This window comes from Passer montanus, unplaced genomic scaffold, assembly GCF_014805655.1.
Source record: "Passer montanus isolate IOZ18808 unplaced genomic scaffold, ASM1480565v1 scaffold5, whole genome shotgun sequence".
NCBI classification, from domain to species: Eukaryota; Metazoa; Chordata; class Aves; order Passeriformes; family Passeridae; genus Passer; species Passer montanus.
This window is the reverse complement of record NW_024369929.1, coordinates 12,733,662-12,760,860: the sequence shown is the minus strand read 5'-3', so window position 1 is coordinate 12,760,860 and position 27,199 is coordinate 12,733,662. Positions and strand designations below refer to the sequence as shown.

Genomic DNA, 27,199 nt, shown 5'->3' with positions numbered 1-27,199 from the left:
CTTTGGCAGATGTGTGATTTTGCTTATGCAAAATGCACCCCTGAATTTCATGGCATGGCACTGCTTACAGAATGTGTGACAGAAAAAGAGCCAAATTCTTGATGGACCTTTCTTTAGTATTACCACAATTACCTATATTTTTAGAAATAGCCTTTTTGCAGTGTCCATCAAAATGATGCTCTGCTCAATTTTTCTGTCTCATTTGAGACTCTCCTCACCTGAACAAGAAACAAACTCACCACAGGAAGAGGGAAGAGGCTGGAAGGCACTCTCTGTGTATTTTTTTTTTCTGGGTAGGTTATTATTGTTATTTTTATTGCCTTTTGTGTTAAAAACAAAAACATCTGTTTGCCTGGGATTCTCCCACATGGGAAGTTTTGCTTTTCTTGATGAAATCAAGTAGTCACTGAAGACACACAGTATCTTTCTGCATTATTCTGGACTTGGCTGAAATTGAAGAAAGGCATTTCTTTTACCATGTTTTCAAATTAAGCCTCCCCTGGTCTGGTTAATGCAACTTCTCATCTTTTCTAAGAATTTTTCCACTTGGAAGTGGATGAAAACTAAACCAGGAGCAAATTTTAACACTAAAACTAATAAACCTGACATTGACTTTTTTAATTCTGGGATATTATGCCTTTGTGTAAAATCCACTTGACTCATTTAGGTAAAGGTATTTTTCATGGTTACCAATGTCAATCATCTTTTAATCAAAAGTTAGAAGGAAGCTATCCTTTGACTTCCATTTCATTACTGTGTTTATTTCACTTTTAAAAACAGAATATTATGGATATTCATGAATTTACTCTCCTTTCTAGCTCTAATTGCCATTGTTAAAGAGAATGGTCAATATCAAACAATCATTTCATAACCCAACAGCAGCACTTTGTCACACTTGGTGATTATTTCTGTGTTTAAACCTTTCTTTCTCCCAAGTTACAACCCAAAGCCTGAATTTCTGGGGGAAAAAAACCAGTTTGTCTTTTAAGAGCTGAGGATGGGAAAGAGGAATAAAAGCTTCTTAAGACCTCAGATCACAGGACAAGGCTTAAAAGAACCACATTCTCTTTTGGATTCTATTGACTTTCCTCTTCTGTGAAACATGAATCATTAGTGTGTTGCAGAGAGCAATGGCAGGAAGAGAATGGCTTTTAGGAACTTGCTGCTTTGCAAATCTTTTTTAATTCTACTTAAAAACGTTTGTAGTTATTTAGTAAGTGAAAGCCACCTCCTACACACTCTCATCTTCTCCTATTACTCTGAATGGTTTATTGCTTTAATTGAATAATGAAAATTGAGAGGGTTGAGATTTCTTTTCAGTAACTTTGCAACAAAAGTGTTGTTTAACTACACAACCAACTTAATGCCATTAGAACAAGTGACGCTTTGCTCGGGGCAAACTGGGGCCGCCAGAAATGTTACTCTACTTGCCTGGGCATCCTGGGCATTATTGACCTTCCCTGTTGTGACGAGGGAGAAATTGTATGCAAAGAGCACCAGCAAAGCCAGGGGCACCATGTACAGCTCCACAGTCCAGACGGTGACCACAAACACCTGGGAGAACACAGTCAAGTGTGGAAAGAGAAAGTCACGTAAGAAAGGCTGTCAGTCATTATCACTGTGCACATTCATCCTTGAATCTGCTAACCCCACCCAGATTATTATTATTTTGGCAAAGAAATCTGCTCCCTCTGGTCTGTGTGAGTTCATCAGGCTGCTGCTCATTGGCTTCTCCTCCCCTGGAAATGGGGAAGGAGAAGCCATGAACATGAGGCCAGCCCAAGGTTTCTCCACTCCTTCCTGGGATCCCTCCAGCCTGGAAGCCTTTTGTCCTTAGTGCTGGTATACAACAGATGCCCTTAGAGAGGTAAACCTGCCCCACTCTTCAAACTCTAACTGCCAGGGGGTCTTTCCCAGGCGAGGGAAGAGCATTTTCCTCTTGTGCAACAGGAGCCACCGAGCTCCCTTTTCACTCCACAGGGGATGATCAGCAAACACATCTTCACCATTAATCCACCTATACTCTTGGCACAGCAGCACAGAGAAAGGACTGTCACCTTGCAGGAGGCAAGGCCTCAGGCTGCACATGATTCATTGTTCTGGAAAGGGATCCAGTCAGCCTAGTCTCCATTCTCGTACTCCTGCCATTTTTCAGCACAGCATATTGAGATTTCACTGGTTCTTTGGAGTCTCTTTCCCTAAAAACCAGTACGAGTCTGTGTGTTTGGACTGGTATCTGACAAAACCCACCAGAAGCAAAACCAGAAGCCAAACTGGAACCACAAAACACACAAATAATATGATGGGGATCTAAAAAGCACATAGGATTTTTCAAAAGAAACCTGCATCAAGCCAAACTGCAATCCTATCTTACAAGTACCAACAACACCTGAACAGACTGCAAACTTGGAGGGGTTGGCAATGCAAAGTTAATAAACTAAATCCAGAACTGCCATAAAATGTATGTTGTGATCCCATTTCCTTTTCTACTCATACATAGTGTTTCCAGAAGAACTGCCTAATGCTGATAGCAACTTGAAGCTATTTTAAGCAATCTCCTTCAAAGACAAGGCACAAACACATTTTTCTGATTTTTCTTACCCCAAAAGAAACTTGTTTGATCAGAAACAACAATCCCATTTTTAGAATAATACAGGTAAATGGAAATGAGTCAGATCCAGTAAAAGTATCTCAAACAACAACAAAGGGAAAACTTTATGGGTGATGAGGAAACTAAATCTCTACACACCCCCTCATCCTTGGCTTGCCAAATACTGCAGATAAAGACAATGCTGGCAGTTGTAGAATGGGATATTTATGGCAATGTATTTTGTGTTATGGACCTGAAAGTTTAACCACACTGTACCAAAGAAACACCTCCCATTACATTCAGCATGTGAGAATTTACACCCCCACAAGACAGCAGCTACTTTAATTTTTTAACAAAAAGACTTGTCTGACATCAGACAAATGGCCCGTTAATACCTACCATGGGCCAAACATAAACCGAGAAACAATGCCTGTATCCATAACCTTGCCCAAACAGCTCTTGCACTTTCTGGAGTGCACCTGATTTCATGTGAGCTGTTGCTATGCAAGGAATTTGACTGTCATCCTGTTCTTGGCATTTGTTGGCCTGTAAAGCAATCTTCAAGATATATTCATTTATAAAATGGGCTGACATCCAGGAAATATATCCCTGTGCTATTGATTTGCAGCACAGGAATGTGGAAGACGATTTGGTTTTGGGTTTTTTTTCCCTTTTTGATCCTGTTGTTCAACATACTAAAAAATTAGAAGTGATAATGATTCACACAGCCACATTTCATATGTAAGCAAGGCAACAGAAACACATGAATCCAGGCCAAGAATTAGTACTTGATTTGTCTTATAGGAGTTTTGCATAACTTTAGCTAATAAAACCTTCAGTAGTTTTGATATTCCCAGCTCAAACATCCCCCATAAATTAGAAGTTCTAACCTGAACAAGTTCCTCTGAAGCTATTCCAGGTCCCTTGGATGAATACACGCTTGTCTTTTAAGACAAAGTGAAGGTGATAACAGCTTCTGTCCTACCCTAAATGTTACTTCAAAGAACAAGGACCTGTTATTGTACATATTTCCATAGGTATCTTAGGCACACACAGATTTTTAAAAAAATACATACATTCAAACATACATTGGATCCTTCCATAAATTCCTTTCATAGAAATTCCTATTTCCAGATATTAATTCAAAACATTTGCTTCAGCCCAGGGCAGGGGTTGCATCTGCACCACCTCCCTGGGGTATGAGCAAACTCAGCCTTCCCTGGATGCAGCAAAAAGACCCCACCAGCAGCCAGCCAGGCAAAGTCCTACAAGGAGTCAATGAAGCTCTTGAAGAACCTCTCTTCATTCACTCACTTGCAGGACTTGACCCAATTTTAGTGCATCTGTCACCATCCCATGTGAACATCACCCTGCTCGGCTGCAAGTGCAACACAACCTTGCAATCACAGGTCAGTCACAGCTACGAAGTCAAGACCTTGGTGATTTTAGATCTTACAGTACATTTTGTGTATTATTAAGTTTCAGACCTCAAATAAAACTTCATTACAAAATCTCACTGTAGGCTCAATGGGTAGCTGAGGCATGCTGTCTCCTCCTTTCTAATGCTGACTGGTTTAATCAGCTGCTGAGTTATAACTCAGACAGTGAAGCTTTGATAGAGCTCCCACATCTCCTTAACAAGAGCTGCTTTGCTGCTATTGCCACAGTACAGGGAACTTTCATTACTGTGACACGACACAGACACAAGACAAATTGATTTAGCTATTCAGAAATTATTTAGCCTCGGAGGTATGGGAAATGATTGCTGTGAACATACAGTACATAATAAAAGTTCAGAGTGTGTTTATAGAGCGAATAGAAATATTTCTGCTGTTCTAACAGCCTTTTGAGTAGTTCTGCAGCATCAGTTTTCAAAGCAGATCCCAAGCAGGCCCATGTCCTATTTTATCAACTTTCAGGGAGCTCCCTGACACTGACCACAGCACCAGCAGCCCTGTGACACAGATACCCACTCCCCAAATGACAAGGTCCTCAATCATTCATGTTTTTACTCTCTCCTCAGTGATACTTTACGCCTGGGAGAAGTTCTTGAATTATGCTCCATTAATTATTTTTCTTATCAATATTTTTATGCCAAAACTCAAGAATGCTTCAGCTGCTGATGTAAATAACAGCTATTACAAGGAAGGGTATCATCTTGATTTCTTGTTATCTCTAGTCTGTTTTTGCCTAACGCATAAACTAGAAAGAGAATCCATTAACAGGTTCAGATCACTTTCCCAGTACCACAGAAGTCAGGGACACAAACCAAGGCCCTGCTTCAAATGATCCAGTTTCAACAAACCATTCCTTTCTTCAATGTTTCTTGTTAGACCAAGTTCTGTGAGGCACAATCCTTTACATTAATTGATACTTTTTCTGCTGGGCTTCACAGTGTTCGTGGGAGAAGTTGAAAGCACAGCAGCCAATTTCTAAACTAAGAGTTAAAGTAGCAGAAGCGAGCTTTCTACACTACTCCTTTTAATGCAATTTGAGAGTATAAAAGCCTATTATAGAAGTGAGCACTTTAATTCACAGCATTCTAAAACAATGATCAAAATAGAAACAGAAATGGGATAGACCTATCTTGAGGGAAAGAAAAAAAAATAAAAGAGCTCTTGAAACTAATATTTAGACTAGAGCTCTACCTAAAAGACAACAGCAATATCACAGCCTTGGAGAAAGGACCACTTGATTTCAGCTGATTAATGTGTTGCTATTTCAAAGGGCCTAATAACTACAAGTTAAAGCTCTGGAGGTTTGGGAGCCGTTTCATCTGAAAATCATTGAAGAGGGGTCCAACTGTTCCTGTCAAGAAGCATGGAGTTTGAACAACCATGAGAGTGGCCCTTTTGACAGCAGCACAAAAGATGAGAGAAGGCAGTCTCAACTGAAAGTAAAAACAAACCCTTAGAAACACGTTTCAAATCTGGTTTTTCTGCCGCTCTGGTTCCAATTTAGCATCTGACTATTAAGACCAGATTTTAGACGGGTGTCTACTAAAATATGCCCATAAAACATTTGTCACCAGCAAACCCACAGTCATGGGATAGAACAGTTTTAAGAGGCTTAGAAACCTAGCACAAGATAGGATTTTTTGCGTGATTTTTTCTACACAATTATTACAATTTTTCTAACTGTAAGATTAACAGGCTCTTTTTGACCTGGCAAGCATTTGTGGTGCAGTCAGGGATGCTGTGTTGTGTGACAGAATAACTCTTGGACAACACCAGTGATGGGAGAAGAGTGATACATTCCATCAGATGGAAGAAATAAAAGTGAAAGGAGATTAAATGCATGCGAGGAACCTATGGTATAAAGTTATTTTCTTGGTCAGTGCAGGCTCCAATGCTAATGAAATGCCTCATCAGCAGAGCTGTGAAGAATATTGTTTGAAACTCCAAGTTTCAAAACCCACAATTTAACTGAACTCTAAACTTCTAACAGCTTCATCAAAAGTTTCCTCGCGATTTATAAACACGTTCTGTGTAACTTGTGAAGGCATGAGAAAAACTTGGGCTGATACTGCTGTGAACGTCCAAGTTTGGTTTTGAACTAAAATACACTAAACCAGATCAGTGAATTTGATTTGAAACAGAAAGACGTGCTCCCCCTTATTTACAGGGGAGAGGAATTCTGTATTTTTAACTTATTTCTGGGTTACACACTTTCAAGTCGTCATGTACGCACAAATGAAGGCCATAAAAAATGAGACATTTTTAAGAATAAATATTCAGGGACAAATTCTCTATTTTTGGGGGGTTTCTAGGCTTTCAGTCCCTCTGCTCCAAACAAAATACAGAATATTAGCCAATAACATAAGATACTGGCTCCCCAAAAGGGCACTCAAATCCCTTGGAGGCAATAAGCCTGTTGACAACAAATTATTTCTGACAGATACTTATTCCTGCCCTTAGAGAGGGACAGTACAAGAGTAGAGGAGAGAATGAACACACTCTCAGAGAGCAATACATTTGTGCATATGTGCATATGGAGACATCTCTTCCAGATATGGGCAATACGGATGCAGGAACACAGCAGGGCTGAGCCTCCACTGACAAAAATCAGGGTGCCTGGTGAGGGCCCAGCCTGATTGGAGTGCAGCAATGAGGCTTGTATCCCTGGGCTGGCTTTGCACAGAATAGTGAGAGTATTTAAAAAAAGAAGTCATGAAAAATAATGGAAATTATCTTAATACAGCTGCATCTCAAGGCACAGCAAAAAAAGGTTGAGGAAACCACACAGCATGTATTTTTCACTAAAGATCCTCTTCCAAAGATGCATTCAAGAGTCATTGTGACTGATACTCTCCTTCCCACATTCACCTGATGCTCCCTCACCTCAGAGTGTGCTCTTACTGCACTTCACAGCCACGAAACTGGAGCTCAAGGAGGGTCAGTTCTGAGCAGAGTCACTCCCTCATTGCAATGCAGCACTGGAGAACGTGGCAGGAAGAGAAATTACACTTAAATAAACCAGCACTGGCAGAAGAAACCTATTTACTTTAGATTCAATTTGTTTTTTGTGTCCCCGGCAGAAGAACGGGGAGCATCTCAACGGCGGCGCAGAACGTGCGCTGTATTGAACGGCAACGACCAAAATCAAAAATGACCTGAAGGAATGGAGGGCTTTAAATATTTATGCCACATTACAAATCATCTCTGCATTGCTCCACACACCAGTGTACAACTTACTAATTTTTTAAGGGTGTACCACAAGGCAAAACGCTCTTTGAAGCAAGTGTGAGCACAAGCGGAATCGAAAAACAAAGACACAAAAAATCCACTTCAACATCCCAAAAGCCAAACCAAAGACTCAAACTGTGCCCCAAAAAACCTCAATCTGCCTAACATGTAACTGCACAGAACTGGTAAGTAGAAATAAAGGATATGTTTGCACAATTTGTTTTACCACATGCATGAAGCTAATGGGTTTTTTTCTCAGGTAACGCCTCGGATAACAAACAACAAGCCATGGTTGCCCAACCCAGTTGTCTGCATAGGCTAAATGACACAAAAGCATGTCCTGCTGCCATATCCACATCCCAACTCTTCTTTTCCCAACTGCATCTTGCTCAGTGAATGGCCCAGGATGAACTCAAGGAGAAAAAGGGGGGCCCAGCTTGTCAGGAAGTACCCAATTAGTGGCTGAAAATTTACATCACATGAGGATTCAACAAGAAAAAGGAGTAAAAGAATAAAGCCTGTGGAGGAGGATGGGAACTCTGGTCAGCATGATCACAATTTTACAAAATATTCAAAAGCAAAAGAAAAGAAAATAATGTTCCCCACTCCCAACTAAAAAAAAAAAAGAGATGTAAAACCAACAAAAATAGTCCCAAAAACATGCGAAAAAACTCATACTGTTTAAGTCAATATGTGTTAGGGCCTTTTTTGTCATTGCCTGATTTAGACTCTTCAGGGGGATCTCATTTTCTCTGCTGCTGGTAGGAAGTAGGGACTCATTTGTGTTTTAAATGAAAGCTGTGATTCATGTGCAATCACAGGACTCTTAAGAAATAGTGCTTTAAGAAGAAGCATGTTCTGCAAAAGTCGCAGAGAAATCAGAAGAGCTGACAATATTGCAATCTGTTCTCCACCATCCTCTTGGGACACTGCCGTCGGAAACTCCATCAGGGAAGGTTGGGATGCTACACGCAAGACTGCAAACACTTACAAAATGTCCCCACTCTGAGCCTGAATTACTGTTGTCATTAACACGTTCAATGGATTTATCCCCTACTCATAACAATGCCTGGAATCAGAAAGAGATAACAACAAAACAAAACCTAAGCTAATTAAAAAGCAATGGTTTTCTTTTATTCTAGATTATTTTCATTACGTTAATGAGGTTACCCAGCCTAGAAAAGTAGAACCAAGATCCATGGATATATTTCTGTGATGAGGAGGTCAGGGAAGAGGCACTCAGTCTAAATTGATTTCACTGAACTTATCACTTGTAAAGTCTGTAAGTTAAGATTTCTATATTGCATTCCAGCATTTACCTGGCACATTGGTCAGTGTGGATGATAATTTCCAGCACAAAGGGGTGCATGCCTGGGGGTGTCACCTCTGTCCTCTAAAATATGCATATTTAGCCCCCAAAGACAATGCCCACAAGCCTAGTGGGTGCCCTTGTCCAATTTTCTTGTGGCTCCTACTTTATCCCTAATCCCTATAAGAGGTTAAACCAAAATCAGCTCCAACATGAGTTTTGGGTTCTATATTTATGTATGTACAACAGTTTTAGAGTAAAAGATTTCAAATCCTTTTAGGCGGCAGACACTGAAGAAATAGCTGTTTGCCAACATGCTGACTGGTCTAATTTTTCCCTCATGCTTTTATCTAACGTATTTTACATTTCCTGTGCCAAGTAAAACACAGTTAAGACCCTCAAGCAATAAAGCTTAAAATCAGGAAAAAAAAGAAAGAAAAAAATATTACAACTGTTTTCTATGTTTTGGGGTAATCCTCTGGGGATGGGCCAGGGGAATAAATCTGCATGATATTTCTAAAGGTGACTGGAGAAGACCAGACCAAGGTGACTGGAGAAGATCCCAAAACAAAGAGGAGTGACATGCAAGGAAAAAAAATAATCTGTTGTTTTATATTGTAGATAAATTAAATGGTCATTTTTAATTCTCATGTTTTGGTTTGTTTATAAGCAAGATCATAGCTCTGGAATTATTCTCATACACGAAGTTATAATCTATTTGCAGGGAAGATAGGCATTATGCAAGTTAAAAGCCTGATCTTATAGTAAATAATTCTTCCAAAAAGCACCAGAAAAAAAAGTCATGCTATTTAAAAGAAAGCAAAAATGTAGGGAAATTTTATTTATTCTGGATAAAGTGAACACCTTAAAAGGCTCATGAAAAAAAAATTATCATTAGCTGAACTGATAAATGTCCACTTATTTGGAGATATATTTGTTAACATTTTGAGAAACATTAGCAACAAGGGACAGATGGTGACGTAATTGCTCAGCAGTGGAAGGAGCAGTGGTGGAAGTGCTCTTAAATTTGGGCTCTCAACTGGGTTCCAACTAGTAACAAATGGGAGTCTTAAATGATATGTTTAAACTACTTTAATGACTCCTCCTTCACATTCATAATGTAAATTAGAGCTGAATGGGTAAAGGAAAAAGGGCTCTCTAATAAAGCAAACATGTTAAATTAGACTGTGTTCAGTGAGAATCACACATAAGGTTACTTCCCTGGCATCTCCAGCTATGGCACAGGGAGAAAAAGAAAAAAATCAAAAACCAGCTTTGTAGAACCTGGCAGTAAACCCAGATAAATGAGGAATAGATGATTGTAACACCATTGGTGCAAAACTGCCTGGTACCCTCTTTTCCAAAACCTCCAGTCCTAAAAAAAACAAAACATTTCCAGATTGAAACAGAGCAAAGGAACAAAAAAATAATTAAAAAAAAAATCCCAAACCAGCAAACAAAGACCACAAAATCAGAAATCTAAAAGCACCTCTAAAGCACACATAAAGCAGTGAGATTATATTCTTACAGGCAAAGAATTCCAGATTATTTATCCTCTGTCATTAAACTGTACCTGGGATTCCCCAACACAGCCCCATGCCAGAGCCCAGAAAGTCTCTTTATCTGCCTGGGATAGATTTCCCACAGTGAAGAGGAGAAACGCAGTTCATAACTGAACCCCAGCCCTCCCCACACCTGACACACAGCCAGGACACGAGGAACAGTGTGATTACACAACACTTAAACAATTCCAGCAGGTTCATAATCTGCAGTGTGACAAAATTGCTGCATTACAGAACAAATGCATGGAGCTGACAGAGGCTCACTGTAATTATACCCTGGATATGTTACCATTGTAAGCTAACAGCAGTGACACACAAAAACACCCCCTGTATACTGACAGCATGACTATGTAATAGAGATTTTCCATGAGCAGACCTGTAGCATCTTGCTTTCCAAAACACAGAATAATCTTTAACAAAAAAAAATTAAAAATTGCAAGACTCCTGCAATTTCAGGCAGCTGTTCAGGTAAAACTAAAGCCAGAAGATTGTTTATTTTAATAAAGCTATTATATGTGCAACTCCAAATTAGGAATGGCAGGAGACTGGGGGATGCCTAAACCATCACCACCTGTTTGCCCTGAAAATCAATTAAAGTCACACTATCACAGCAATCCCTTCCTAGCTAATAAAAGTTATACAGCTTCAACATGCAGCTTTAGGTGCTTTGAGGGAATGTGCCTGAAATCTAAATCCTGAGTCTCACATTACTTCAACACTAAACACAACTCTGAACCACTGTAAAACTTGGTTTTTTGGGGTTAGAGAAGGTGTTAAGAGAAAAGAGATCCCAAACTGCTGTTTTGATGCAGTGGTTTGAACTAATAATCAGTAAATTCTAACGATTCAGCCAAGAACATTATATAGAGTTTGAAGTAGGAGAAAACTGAAGTCCTTTATGACACATGCCTGTTCAACATATTCTGTGCTGCAGAACAGATCCAACTTTACAAGTTGAAAGCAAGGGCAGTAGAGACATCCCAAGTGTTTTAGTAATTAAACGAATATGCATAATGAACCATATGCCCAAAGGGCCTGTTCTTCATGTGGGCCAGATTTTTGTTTGAATTTTTAATTTTTATATACAGATGAAACATTTCATGTAATATAGCAACAGTGCAAAGGAACATACTATGCAGGAAGGGAAGGAGGAACTACCCATCTGAGAACGATCAGAATACACTTGATGAATTCTGCTCCTCAATTTCCGATTCAGAGCCAAGAGGGCTTTAAAAAAAAAAAAGAAAGAAAGAAAAAATCTTTTTCTCCTTTGAACAGCTGTATTACTCATCTGCTCAGAGTCTAGAAAAGAGGCATTGAATATATGTATATTTATATAGGTCATATTTATACATTTATGTGTGAAATGGATTTGATACACCAACACATTTAGATGCTGCAAGACTAGCAAAAACACAGACACCATCAAATTGAAAAGCTTCTGATCCACCAGAAAAAATAACTATAGGATGGGTCTCTGGTCGGCAGGACCTGTCATGTCATGTGAGCTGCAGTGAAACAGGACACACACATCTGTCTGTGAAACAGGAATGGGCATTTTGGAAAATATGGGTCAAATTCCACTCCTGTTACAGTAATGTTGCCCTACTGTGAATGTGAGGATACCACGGCCTTGTTGCAGAAATATTAAATCTCCCAAGTTCTCCTGGGGTGGAGCCGTGCTTCTCCTTTCTCAGTAACCTTTACCTTTTTTTTAGATCCCTTGCCCTTAAAGTAGTTTCCAAGCAAAGACAGCATCCTTTGCAAATGTAGGCTATTTTAAATATCTGGACTGCCAAATAATAAACTGGTTCTTTTAAGTGGTTCTGATGCACTGGGCAAATTTCTCTTTTGCTTCAAAAAACCAGTGACGGGGTCAGGTACTGCCTTGAGCTGTACCAGCTTTCTGAGTGCATTTTGTTTCAGGCTTTATGGACCAAGAGAACTCAAATGCTAATCAGACTTAGTGAGGGAGAGGAAGATTTTGGGAGTAAACAGCAGAGTGCCCCACAGTAGCTGAGGTGTGGCACTGCCCTGGGATAACCAACTGTGGCTGTGAGTGCCAGACTCAGTCCCACAGAGATGTGCTGGGGAAGCACCAGCCCAACAATAAGGGATGGAGACCATAACATGAGAACTTTCCAGTTAAAAGGGTGACTTTTCATCAAATTCGGCAGTTAAACATTTTTTGGGGTCTTCAGGAACTCCTATAACCAAGAGTAAGTGGCATAGCAATGCAGGAGCAACCCTGGTTCTCAGGACTTAAGAGTATTTAAAAGCTGAAATAGTTGTAAATAGCAGCATTCATTGCTCTCAGTCCTAATTTGGGGTCTGTGCTTTTGCTACTGCTGGGTTTGCATGATCTAGTGGTCTCCATGGAAAGACAGATAAACTTCACCAGCTGTCAGAAGACAAAAATTGACAAGGAGCATCACCTTCCCTGACTGTTTAAATCCTTTAAGGAAGTGTTGCAGCAATTAGAGAGGGAGTTTAATCTTTGCAGAGTGCATTAACACTCTCCGACCTCCCAGACAATAGATCAGACCTCAGACACATAATGCTTCCCTAAGGCTTTTTAACCAGAGCATTTGATCTCATCCCACTCTGTGTGTCTTACTAAAGGTATCCGTGTGAGAGACAGGATTCATTGGGCACTAAAGGACCACTGGCTCTGCCAGTATTCATACAACTTTCAAAAAAGAAAGCAGGAATTGCTTTCATTGCAAGGCATGCTGCTGCAGAAGTACTACTTCCCAGAAGAAGGAGAAAAAAAAGAAAAAAAAAAAGAAACAAAACAAGATTAAAACCATCCAGAGTAGCTCTGCAAAATGTCTTCATTTTTATTAATCTCATATTTCCTTTCTACTGCCACTGTTTATTTCCCAGCTTTGGAATATAAATCTATTTTTTGGGGAAAAAAAAAAAGCTCAGATTAGTTTTTTATTCATAGAAACAGTTATCTGATAATAATTTCAAAATACTTCATTTCTTAACCCCTGCAGAGGGACTTAAGGGAAAGGGAATTAGGAAGACAGGTCTAGTTTATTAAGGAAATTGAAATATATCATTGCAAATAATTTTCCCAAATGTGTACATGGAAGTATCTGGGGAAGTTTTCTTAACTGCTGGAACAAGTCATCATCTCATTCCTGATGGGCATGTTCAGTTAAAAAAAAAAGCTAATATCACTGTATCAATTATGCATTTCCCATTTAATATTCTAAACATTTAAAGAAAATTTGCTTAGTGCAAAATTTTAAATGGAATTAGACTGTCTTGCCATCATGTTCTGACAGAAGCCACATCTCCTATGGCCAGTACATAATGGGAGGATAAAAACAGCTCACTGGATTCCTACCCACTGCTAAAAAATGGGTGCTGCACTCTCCCTAAGCACTGGAGGTTCTCCCCCTTCATGCAATGCATTTGAGGTACTCTTATGGCTAAAAATATTTAGATGAGGCTATTAATGCTTTTCATTAGCAGCAGGATTTTGTTTTACTTTTGTAGACCTACAAAAAGTGCCTTTTTGCGGAGTACCTGCATTACAAAAAGGTTTGGCTGCTGTTGAAATGGGTATCTCAAATTTGCCAAGCCAAGTGCATCACAAATGACAAAAAGGTCACATATACCCAGTATATTTAAAAACAAGCAAGCCTTCAAAGTCAAAGTGTAATGCAGTTATTTCTAATCTGAACAAACAATAGAATGCATCTAATGAAAGCTGACAATTGGCTTTGATACAGAGATGTGCTGCTCTTCTCTTCCATTAAAAGATGAAAGCTGAAGGGAAGTACAGAAGACAGCGACTTCTCCCAAAACAAAAGTAGAAAGTTCTGAACCTGAGCTAGCAAAGTAGTTAAAGGCTGTTTTAGTGAAGACTTTTGCTCACCTTTGGCACTCATCTCTCAGTAAACATTCTGACTTTACACGGATAATGCTAAAGGTAAAATAAATCACCATATTAGACTGGTACAAAACACTACATGTTTTACATATTTATTAACACTTCTCAAAATCCCAGCACTACCTTTAAAAAAGAAAAAAGAAAGCACACTGAAAAACACCAAAAGAAACCAGCTAAACTTGACTACAGCGTGGACGCCACAATAAAGAATAACAGATTTAATTTTCATGAAGTTGTGGGGGAAGAGATCAAAACTCTATTGATGTTATTGGTACTAGTGCAAACCTTTACTGTGGAAGCAGTGAAACTTATACATAATTAATAGTAAAGATTTTTTTTTTTAAATCAGATTTCTGGGATTTTGCAGGCATCCTACTTCTCCCCATTTATTTCCAACTGAACTAAAAAAAATAATAATGTAAGGGACATACTCTGATTTAAGGTATTTTTACTATTACTGCTATCCTCAAACAACCCAAGAACTTTCTGGTTACTTAAGAATTACCTCGAAGTTAAAGCACGTCTAAGTTGCTAATAAAGAAAAGTAAAGCTAAATGAGAACAGGCTTTTTTAAAAAGTGTATTTGCTGTGCAGCTTCTCTACTAATCTCTTTTTATTTCAGAAGTTGTAAAGGATCCAGCTCTTTCTTATTTAAAATAAAAAAAGCCCGACAAGCAAACGCCTTAAGAGAAATCCCTCAAGGTGTATCTGTCTCCATCATAAAACCAAATGTTGCATTACCTTCAAATAGGAAATTTCTTCCAGTTGTCACGATTTCTGCAACCAGTGTTACATTAGCACTGAGAGAAAGGGTGAATTAAATTAAAAATAAAATAGTTCAAGCAAGAGAAAGAAAACCTGCCAGAAAAATCTGACAAAAGCTTGAATGCCAGAGCTGGCTCATTCCTGAGGGTCCATCGCCATCTACAGGCTTTTCCTCCTCTCAGAAAACCTGATCATTCTATTCACACAGGATTTTTGCCCAAAACGAGGATGTAGAATTTTAACTGATGTTAAATAACACAGGTTTACTGAAGCTAATGGAGTTATAGTGCTTTAATCCACCTACAGATGTGTCTCTACTTATTCCCACATTTTGAAAGAATAAAAACTTCCTCTGTGCTTCAGAGGAATGCAGTGTTGCTCTAAGCTTACATTCGTGTCAAAAAAACCCCTTCCTTTTTAAAATTAAAAGGAAAAAAAAAACCACTCATGGGGTGTTCCACCAATGACATGGGCAATAATAGTCAATGTCTACAATTTTCCTGTAAAACTGAGTGCTTTAAAGTACTTCCTAAGAGGTGTCAGGTCAAAGTAATGTGAATAATGAAACAAACCCAAGCAGATGCTGACTGAAAGAAAATCAATACACCTGTGGCTCTGGGGGGGGGAAAAGAGCATACTAAGTATAAGAATTTTTAATTTTAATAGAATTTTCGCTTCCTTATATATACCTTTTTCATCCTAGATGCCATGGGTTTCCTGCCTTTTTTGTTTGTTTGTTTGGGCTGAGCCGTATGTTTTTCCCATACAGCTTGCAGAGTCTAAATCCATGCCAACTTCGGGAATTTTACAAATAAGCTTCTCAAATTCTGGTACTTCCAATAGTGGTGGGTAAGTAGCTTCTGTCTCACACTCCTGTTTAATGAGTCTCACGCAGATGCAACATTCATTCAACTCAGAATACTAATTTCATCTTTGTTTATGCAATTTCTAGTCTATGAATAAAGTGAACTTTCAGAAAAAGCACCAGGCAAATTGGGAAAATGAAAATGACTGAATCCTGACATGGAAAAATCATCTCTTCAGGATCAAATAAGGTAGCAAATTATTGCAATAAATTTCTTTTGGTTTTCAACCTGCCACTCCATTCAGAAGCATTACAAGTCAGAATCTTGTGATAAGAATCAAAAATTCAGCAGATGCCCATGAGTTTTAATCTGAAGTTTCTCTAAAGAATTTAAGACTGCAAAAATAAATACAGCACAAGAGAAAAGCAGCTTTGAGCTAGTGGGCACATCAGCCTTGTCCAAATTTTTCGTGGCAAATTCCTAAAGCCAGAACAGAGGTTTGTAAGATAACCATAAAAAATTCACCTTTGACATAATCCAGGTTTTTTAATTTTGTTGGGAGTAAAGGAACTAGTGCTGCCTTGCTGGAGAGAGAATTTATTTCACCTTTTCTCAAATAGGTAAATAAAGCCAAAGGTTAAAAAAAAAATTAAATGCCAATGTGTGATTACTCTCACAGCTGGGAGAACATAGAATATCTGCTAGTGAGGTGTTAGATACAGGAGTTCAGTGGTGTTAAATATACAAATAAACCCAGCAACAGGCAAGAGTATTATTTTACTGTGCTGAGCAAAGCAAAATAAATACAAGGCATGCAAAAATAAATAGAAAAAGTACAAAATGGCATAAGATCAACAACAATATTTTGCAAAACTTTAAGACTTCGAAAGGCACAAGGTGTTATAGAGGGAGGAAAAATAAAAAATAAAATTAAAAAAAAATGAAAAGGCTTCATAAATCAAACGAAAAGTACAACACAATATAGCAAACTCCAGCCAGACCACAAAGAGGGTTTGCTCTTCATAAACATCAGATCAGGCAGCTAAAATTATTACCAAAGCTCTCTTGTAACTGTCACCTGTGGTGGGTATAATTACAGGCTACTGCTGCAAGCACGCCCACGTCATATGGCAATAAAAGGACCTACAGCTTGCCAAGACCAGGCAGACAATGGAGAACACACACCACCTGACGAGAGCCCAAAAAGATCAGCCAGGGAGACTAATAAAAATGACAGCTTCGAAACAAATGACAAAGCTTCAACCACAAAAAAAAAAAAGAAAAACAACAAAAAAAAAGGTGATATCAAATTAGCTGGAAATGCAAGCACTGAGCAGAGTTCTCCAACAGGTTGTAACTTGAGCACAAAGGGAGGAAGAAGGATTTATAGATGCCTTTTATGGCATGGTTTTAGCTAGAAATAACCCTTTTTCATTTGCCCTTTTATTTTTTTTAATTAGATAAAACATTCCCACATTTGATCTTGGTTTTGTGGGCTGTCATTAAATAGCAAAAGAGATGAAAACTACATTTCCAGTCTGGTTTGGGAGACTGACAGACACACGTATCTATTCAGCTATCTTAGCACCAACACCTTGCAGGGATAAATCCACACAACATAACAAAGCTGAATTTCTTTCTCCTCGTCTCAATTCTCAACTGGATGCCTGCATACACATTCCTGCTGACCAGCTGCACAAAGGCTTATCCTACATCAGGACTGTAGTTTTACCCAAATACTTGGACCACAGAGTTGAACACACACAGCCAAGGTATTAAAAGGCTTTATCATCAGTTAAACCCAACAAAATGCAATTAAAGAGTGGAAGCAGTGATTTGGGGTCTCTCTCATTACCAGGGCTGAGGGAATCATTTTGATGTGATGCATTCAAGTTTTGAGTACATGACACAGAAAGCCTCAAAAATATCAGCACAGCATAATTTAAGAGGAAGATACCCAACTCCAAAATCAAGGGAATTCCTATACAGGGTAAATGCCTTGCTAAGCACACACAGAGGAAATGACTCCTCAGATGCAAAACATAGTTTTGCTTTTATTTTTATTTTGGAACATTTCACTGGTAAGAAGCAAATCCCCAAAACTCCTGAGCTGGAAACATAAGGCCATCCATATTTTTCAAAGTTAAAAGGGATATTTGCACTGGTCTCTGCTCAGCTCCATCTCACCCCGACTCCAAAGCTTCAAACTCTGCTTTTTAAATCTTGTTTATTGTGTTGTCAAGGCTCAAAGTGGTTATTTCCCTATTAACTTTGTCCTTGTTTGTTCTTGCATTTTTGAAAGAGCTGGAAATAACATGTGTTTACTTTGCTGTGTGTCTCTCAGCATCGTCAATATCACTGTTGCTATTCCAGGAATTTTAACTGCTGCAGCAAAGCAAAGTCTGGGATCTCGAGCTTAAATCGCATTCCCCCTCAATCACAGAAGAATAATAGTGGAGATGTAAAAATTGCAGGGGGAAAGGGTGAAACCATCCCCTTTAATTGCCCGGAGAAGCCTGTTTCTCATCCGAGCAGCCACCTGTGTCAGGTAACGTGCTCCTGACAGCTCTGCTCCAGCACTGGCGCCTTTGCACAGGCACTGCCACGAGCAGCCAGGGGGAAGCAGGATGTCAACGTTTCCTCCTTCATTAGGAAAATACTTCTATTGGGATAGAACAGCCTGAAATAAAAACACACCTCTCCACTCCAGCCTTTTCACCAGAGCTCAGGACAAGGATTTTAAAGATGTGCCTTTGCCCGGGATTTGCGGAGGGGAAAAGGGGAAGAAATGTTGGGGGCTCTGAAGAATTACTTACTAGGTGCAATTCCTGAAACCTGCTTCTTGCTGCTCCTCCAGCACCAGCTCTAGCCTGAACACGAACGAATTTCTGTAGCAGGGATATTTTACAGCTCCCCTATTTAAATAGAAACTGCCTTCCTTCCTTTGCCGACTGCTTCTTTAAAATGCAGCAAAACACAAGCTGCAAATGGGCTGAGAACAGCCCTTAGCAAAAGCTCTACAGTAAAGCGGATGTAAAGACCATCTCTTTTGCATTAATACTTTTTTCCTTCTTTTTTAAGTTTTTTCTTCTTCCAAGTTCCCTATTCAGTGTTTGAAGAATACTCATTCTTCTCTCTTTAGGATTACATCTATTCATTTTATTTAGCTTTTTAATGTGGAGACATTTTAATCTACCATTACTTTAATGCTGTTCCCGAATAGTTTGGGAACAATGATTTATATTTCATCTTCAGCTGTGAGGATGAAAAAAAAAGGAGGGGGGTGAGAAAAAAGACTATACCCTTCTCATCAGTTACACATGTAGTCAAGGCAGGGTGGTTTGTGTTTTGTATCAGGGAACTGTTTGTTCAAAATTAGCAGACAATCCACAGGGAAAATAAGAAATATTTTAGGGAAGCTCATGTGAGAGCATATCTTACTTCCCCACCCTATATAAGAGTGAGTTATTACCACTTATTGGTAAATACTCATTTAAATTAAACCTCTCTCCTCTGCTTGGTTGGCCAGAGGTGCAAGAGTGGTTTGGTGACTCAAGTCTCTATCTTATTCCATAGCTGCTACTGGTTTCCCTTCTCCATAGATTTCTCATGTTCCCTGTGAAACTTTCATCCCAAGAATTTCCTCTTATTGATCTATAACTCCCCTCTCATCAAGGAAAAAAAAATACAATAAAATAAATCACTGTGTTGCAAAACAATGCAGGAGTTAAATTGGATGTTTTACCCGTATATTGTTGTCATGTCCAGGGTTGAATTATGCTCAGTACAACCAGGGCTGGAACATTTTGTGCTTTGCTCGGGAAAGCCAAACCATAACACACAGGAGACACTTGTCCACATACAGAATGAGAGATTTACCCCAAGTAAACTCCCGAAGGCTCAGATTTTGAGTTAACAAATATCTTTCCTGAGGGGATAAAGACTTACTGATAGGCAATTAGCAATTTTAGAGGACACTGTCAACAAGCCAATGGCCTTTTGCCCGCAGTTCATCACTATAAATATAGCCCAGCTCAACAGGGATCAAAAATTGTTCATGTCTAATAAGATGATTGGTATCTTCTCTCTGAGATGAGTTTAGCTGGGCTCAGATCCAGCTGCTGTATCAGGAGCTGAAGTGGCAGAGTGCTCCATCACACACTCAGCAGAGACGCCCAGACATTCACAGGCTGCAGGCTCTGTCCCCTCTCCCTCTGTCACTGCCCCAGGGCAGACCCAAATCAAACTGGCAGAGCAGTGCACACCCCTGCAGCCTCACCCAGCCAGCCCTGGGGCTCCTCAGCCTTCCAGGCTCCCACAGCCCAAGGAGCCAGTGCCCAAAACCTCAAGCTCCCTCTGGGTTTAAAGAGCTTTGGAGATCTCAATGGAGAAGAGTGACAAAATCCCACCTCTGCAGCAAGGAGCACAAAGTTTACATTTGAGTTGTGCTGCTGCATCCACAACCCCAAGAGCTCCCTCACTCTTGCATCAGCCCGCTTCCTGGGAAGCCCAAAGTGCTCCAAAATGTTCCCATGCCTGTCATTTTCCCAGCTGCCCACCATTAAATAAATAGCTGCAGAGAGTTTGACCAGAAGCCACACATTTCCAACACAATGCTGCATCACCACACGCTCCTCCCCTTCTTCCCAGTACTAAAACATCATCAAATAATTAGTAGACACAGCACAATGTCACTGCAAAATAAATAAATAAATAAATAAATACTGCCTGTGCCTGCTGCATCCCTTGTCTGGCTGTCCCCTGCTGCCAGCAAGAGCTGAGCTGGAAAAAACATTCCCACCTGTCCCCACCCCGGCAGCAGCCTGGATCAGCAAGAAGCCTGAACTTGATAGAGTGGGAAATGCTGCCAGTGCAAATGAAGTATCCTGGCAGGGGTGAGTGTGCAGGGACCCTGAAGGAATCCAGCAGCAGCACTGCCAGCCACACCAGAGGTGCTCTGGTGGCTGGTTTCCCATCGTTTGCCTGATCCTCTCAACGTCTCTTGCAACTATCATACAAACTTTTAAAATATATATATATATGATAGTAAAAATTCCAGTCAATATATCCTTTTAATTCGCACCAGCTTATATTTTTTAAAATGCAATTACTGTAATTTCATTAAATGGCATAATTACCATTAATGCAGAGAAAACTGTCAATAGAAGGTGTAATTATGTTGTATAAAATCACAAGCACAATGTGCAATGATGCATAATTCCTCATGAAAATCATTGTGACTAAAATTAACTTTTAAATATTTTAAAAATACATATAATACAGTAAGAATGATTTGGTTATTACAGACTTCATTTTCACAGCCAGCAAAGGGGGAGCAGAGCAGGCAGGGAATGTTTGCATACAGAAGGAAGGTTCAAAAATTTGGTTTAAATGTGCAACAGGAAGGTAAGAAGACAAGTTTTTGTATTCATGAGTGGGAAAAACAAACAGGTTATAATCAGACATAAAAGCTGAGTTGTGAGCAGACATTCCCCCAGGCACATTACAGGACACAACTCCAGCTTTTGGACACCAGTAATGCTGTGTGGAAGTGATGTCTCAATGGAGAAAAGTGTGGTGAGGAAGGAGTGAAGAGGACCAGGCTCTAACTACAACATTGAGACTGCAAACTGGTAGAAAATTGTCCAAGGTAGGATATGGAGTGTGTCAGGCACACCCGAAGGACCATACAGGGATGTACTGCACCATGTGTCCAGTATCTTCAAAATAAAGACCTTTTTGTGACGTATGTTTCAATCAAAACACAACATACTGGGTTGAATACAGAGATAACTACACCAGGATTAAACAGAAAGGGATGTTTGAAGGTCTTTTTGGTCTTCAATGTCTACAAATCCCCCCAAGCCCTGAACTGATGGAGAAGAATACACAAAGTGCTTAAAGATAACTCCTAGTATATGAACACTGTCAACTCTACAGGCAACGTTTTTCACATGGGGGAATATTCCTGATATTCCCAGGCAGACACAACCATGTGTCATCATTTTAACACCAGACCAGTGAAGAGACGCAAACTATGAAGAACCCAGAAATCCTGTGTGTGACCCTTTGCTCTGACCCAGGATGTTTTCTCTAGTTGTGCAACACCATTTCCACCAAACCCTTTATGCACAGGGCAAACATCACCAAAAGTGAAAATTTGCTCTTCATCTCACCTCCCTTTCAACCCTCTTCACTAAACCTCTAAGTTTGAAAAAATTCTGATTTTACGTGTGCTTCAGCAGAGCCCAGTGTCCTCTGTGCCTATACAATTAACTCAGATGAAAAATCATCAGATTAAAAGCACAGAACGCTGATGAAAAATGTGATTACATTTTTATAGCACAAAAAAATTCATCTACTCACATGCTCTTGGACTGTCTCCTCTCACCATTACATCCTAATAAAGAAATTTAGCTTGGGATGATGAATCTTATAAATGAGGAAACAGAGTGAGAGCATTTTTCTCATTCACTCGTGTCCTGCCTGTGCTGTCCTCTGTTTCCTCCCTCTTCACCTGTCCCTCTTTTTCTCTTACACCCCCAAAAGCAGCTGATGTCCTTGTCACACACACAAGCTGAGCACTAATGGGGAGGGAAGACTGAAACAGGAAGGTGAAAGATTCCATGTCCTTGGCTATTGCTGTCCTCTGACAGCCTCACAAATATTTTATCTGTCTGGCAGTGGGTTTTGTCTGATTGCTGAAGAAAACAAGGCTCTCATGATTACACTGCCTGCTTGTCTTCCCCCTCCTCCCTCTTCATTCCCCCTTGGAAGAAGGGGCATGGGTTACCTGTAGAGGGAAACCAAGGGAAATACCAGATCAAAATGGTAATTGCCAGGGGCCTGAGGGACATCATCTGTAAGGCAAAATAATTTTTAAAAAACACATTTTGTGTTTTAAGGCCCTAACTGGCATCAAACCCAATAAAGGGTTTCATGAGCACAGCTGAAAAATGGGTAGAGAAGCTTTGTGCACCCTCCTCACCTCATCTTTTAACCAGCACATGAGGAGTGGATTTTCCACACAGACTGGGCAGGGAGGGATGCTGCACCTACTGTGCTGTGCGTATTTTCAATACTATGAACACTCATGCTGGAAATAGTGAGAGAGAGAGAGAGATATATATAATTAGCATTTCATTTTTAGTGCCAGAACTGAATTATCTCCATGTGAGAAAAATCAGATAGACTTAAATTTTGGGTTGTAGAAGAAGCCTGTGGTAATTATTCTTAGAGTTGAGTATTTTTATTCCTTTCCCATTACCCACTTCCTTTCAGGAAACCAGGAGTATTATGGTATCCAGTAAAGATGCTATCAGCCTGTAACTTGTAACCTGCTCATACTCTTTTTCACTGGGAATAAATTCCTGTTTCTGTAGACTCATTTTCCCACCTTCTTTTCTGCCTCTCCACCCCTTCAAAACTTTTCCTAGGTTTGGAAAACTGAACTTGACAGCTGTACTTCACAAACACCTTGGTGAAAATGAGCAATCCTTATAAATATGTGCTTAGATTCCTGCTGTACAGTAATGGTAGGACATGGACACTGGGATTTTACCCTCTCTTTCCAGCCCCAGTATGAACAGCTACCTGATTCCCTTGGAGACAATCACAGAACTCTTTTGCACAGCCACTCTTACTTCGGTGAGGTACCAACCACTCTGCTCTCCAGCCATTAACTATATAAAATATATATAATATCTACTAAATGAACTTCAAGAAACAGGAAGACAAAAAATTAGAGAGAAAAGACTCTCTTCATCCTACCCACTCATCTGTGTGAGCCATCCCTCTGACCTACAGGGTGAAGACAGCTCCTCTGCCCTTGTTCTGAATCTCCTTTCAATCAGGATTGGTCTAATTTACCCATCTACCCAGTGGCAAATACACTGAAGGGTTTTCCTTAAAAATTCCTTTAAGTATGTTACAATTCACAGACAGAAAATGCAGGAGAAAATCTTAGCAATGTGGATGTTATATTTCTTAGTAAACACCCAACTCAAAAACTTTCTTTCTGGATGCTGGACCACCACAAAATGATTTTTGCAACCTTTAATGGCATGCCAAACATTTCAAGCATGAAGAAAATGTCACACCGCAGAATAAAGAGCAGGCAAAATCTTTTTGTGCCTGAATGGATTATGAGAAAACTGCAAATGGGGTGTTTACTACCAAGAGGAAAAAGGAGAGAGATGAAAAGCAGGATAGACAGGTGGAGAACTTGGCTTTCAGTTTTCAGAGTGCAGTAGAACTTGCTGACCAGCCTTCTCCTATTTTTTTTATTTCAAACAATGTATTATTACAGTCAGGAGAATAAATTTACAACAAGCAATGCCAACACAGGCAGAGCAGGAATTGATAACTTGCAGTGAAGTGATGCTTCACTGCAATGGAAGATGGAAGGCACAAAACTCATCAGCTCACTGCACCACTGACATCAAAAGCATCTCCCTACATCACCCTCTTGGCCACCACCTCCTGCCTTTCCTACCCGACAGCTGCCATGTTTCAAATTAAAATAATTCAAAATTCCAGAGTCGCCACACAGTTACAGCCTGTGCGTGGCGGCGTCACCCACCACAGACAGGAGCATCCCCAGAGCTTGCTGCAGGAGGTGAATACCTCTGCTCCCAGCCAGGAAAGGCTGCTCCTGAAGGTCTCATTCCCATCCCCACCAGGCCCAGCGTGGCCCAAGCTGCCCTGCAGCCACAAAACAGCAACAACAGCCAACGAAAAAGGGCTTCGCGCTGGTGGGGAGGAAGGCACGGGAACACTGATGGGGAGGAAGGCACAGGAACACTCCAGATCCTACATCACTCAGCCCCATGCAATAAAAGAAGAAATCCACTCACCACAAATGCTATCAGGCTCTTCACCGTGGACTCCCAGAGAAAGCAGCTCCAAAGGAATTGTATTGTATTCCATATTGCCATGGTGATTTTTTTCACGCGATCAACATTTCTTGATAAGATCTGATAAATATTGAGTGGGAGGAGAGAAGGAGAAGAGGAGTTTAATCAAACACACTAATATTCTACTATTGCTTCAGAAAAAGGGATAATTTAGGCTACAAACGCATGCCAGGGCACATATTACAAATAAAGCCTCTATTTCAGACACATTTGCCAGCTCCTGTCTGCTTTCTGATTACACCCAAACCTTCCAGATTTTCCTCATCTCTTACAAAAAAAAAAAAAAAGGCACAAACTGATGCCAAAACTAAATAAAACAGTTATACAAACCTACCTTTATCGTCATTCAATTCTTAAAATACATCAATGTCTCAGGGAAAGGGACAGAGAGAATGTAGTCTGCTCCTCTATTCTACATGTTGTGGACTAATCCATAGAAGTAAATAGGGATTTTTAGACTTATTATAAGGCCTCTTGATTTTAAAAAGAATAATGGCCATTGTTCATAAATCCTGTGGACTTTTTACATAAGGAATTTAGCCTTTCTTCACAAAGAATGGAATAAGGCTCTCACTGAGCTTTAAGTGCTGCGAAGTGTGCAAAATCCACAGCTATCATTTTCCCTACTCTGAAGCACAAAGCAGAACTACTGATGCAAGCCAGATCAGAAAGCAATTTCATGTTAACACAAACAAACCTTTTAATATATACAGAAATACATTGAATTTACATGTGTTCAGCATTTTATGCATAAATAGGTTTTGTTCTTGCAACTGTGCTACAGCAATTCAAATCTTTCCGAAACAGATGCAAAAGCTTAGCCCAGACCCAATTTTCACCTTTTTAGAGAATTTGCGGTTCTCCTCAGTAAAGCGCTTTTCTCGGGGCTTGAATGTTCTAATACTTGCTTTTATCTAGAAAGAAAAAATTAATAAAAATAAGACCATGTCATTTTAAAGGAGTTGTTTCATTTTCATAGCACCAGTGCTGTTCGGGAAGATCAGGAATTTCAGCATCTCTCAATCCTTCCAGACTTTGTGTGACATAGGAGTTGCTTTTAATACATTTTTGCTACAGTGAGGATGGTGAGGCACTGACATAGGTTGGCCAGAAATGGTGGATGCCTCATCCCTGGAAACATTCAGGTGGGCAGGATTCAGACCAACCTGATGTAGGGAAAGGTGCCCCTGCCCATTGCAGGGCAGGTTGAATGGGATGGGCTTTAGGATCCCTTGGAAACCAAACCATTCCATGATTCCATGCTAAGGAAAATGCAGACAAGTTAAATTGGGCAAGGCTGGACTCACTTGAGCAGGAGCAGAGCTGTGGCACAGCCCACGATGCCCTTAATAAATAGGAGTTAAACTCAGAAAAAGACTGGAGGGCAGAAAGGATTGAGACTGACTCAGCCACCTAAAAACTAAGCACTGTGTCCATGCCTCATTAATTTTTCTGTCAACACCCTGGGAAGAGAACATCCTGGGTCAGCTTTTTAGGGGAGAACTAGGTATTAAAAGTAATGTATAATAAAATGAACCTGAAGCCCTTTTTTGGCTGTTGCAATAGAAGCCCTGGCTGCAGCAATCAGCACCTCCTTCCTAAGGTGCTTGTGGTTATTTGTCCCTCCAGAAATGCCCCTTCTCTGTCCCATCCACCCGGAGGGGCCACAGGGATAGCCCAAATCTTCTTCACTCACAGCACCAAACATCCCTCCACCACCAGATGCAATGGGGTCAGGACTTTTCTGGCTTGGCTCCTGGTTTTAAAAGCATCACCCCCACCCTCGTCCTTGCAGATCTGCACTTTTCTTACACCAGTGATAAGCAAAAAGAAAATACTTTGACTTACAGGATTAAATAGGACATCCAGCTCCAAGTAAATTACTCCTTTTGAAGCACGTTCCAAGTCTTTATTCTTCAGCGTGTAACAGCTTTGTTTACCATTTCTAATCTATAGTTTGGGGTGGGGAGAAAAAGCATCAATATTTTCCTGGCTGTAACCCTCAATATAATTTAAAGACACTAGAAACAAATAAATAAATAATTATAACTCAAGCACAAAAGAATATAAAATAAAAACTTCTCTCAAACCCTGATAATATACTCAGATCCTGAAATACAAAACAACTGTTGGATTAGAGACCTATAAAATTGCAGATTAAATCTCTTATGGTCCAACTTTAATTTTCAGACCTTGTACTTTATAGTAGAGCATTGCACGTAATAACCAATCTGAAAATTCTGCCCTGGAAGCCAGTGAGTTGATGGGAAGTAATCAGCCTCTGTTATTACAAGTTTAAAATGGGATTTTTCTTCCAAAGTTTAGGAAAAGAGCCACAAACAACAACTTTACCTACCTATTGCACACTCCAGTACACGAAACCACTTCTTAATGCTTAGTTTATTGCAACGTTATCAAATTATCACCCAGCAAACAAATGCAATCCAAAGAAATTCATCAGCTGAAGTGGAGCGAATGCTAATGTAACAAATGTTCAAAATTAACTAATTCATGTAAAAGACTTCTCCCCCCACCTCACCCCTGAATTTCAATACCACTTCTCTGCTCTGATCAACGCGTTGGCCCTATCTCATTAAGCATCTATTAAAAAAAAAAACAACCAACCCAAAAACAAAATACTTTCCTTGCCATTTTGTAAA

General features: G+C 39.9%; 1 protein-coding gene across 4 annotated transcripts in view; it reads right to left on the bottom strand.

Annotated features, from left to right (window-relative positions):
* Positions 1-27,199, bottom strand: part of MCTP2 (multiple C2 and transmembrane domain containing 2) — a 117,650-nt gene that overhangs the window by 21,434 nt on the left and 69,017 nt on the right. For all 4 annotated transcript variants that reach the window (XM_039723485.1, XM_039723486.1, XM_039723487.1 and 1 more), the window contains 4 exons: positions 26,388-26,489; positions 25,379-25,453; positions 24,480-24,599; positions 1,432-1,554 (listed from right to left, as the gene is read on the bottom strand). In XM_039723485.1, coding sequence (XP_039579419.1) covers positions 1,432-1,554; positions 24,480-24,599; positions 25,379-25,453; positions 26,388-26,489 — 420 coding nt within the window. The remainder of the gene's footprint in view (positions 1-1,431; positions 1,555-24,479; positions 24,600-25,378; positions 25,454-26,387; positions 26,490-27,199) is intronic.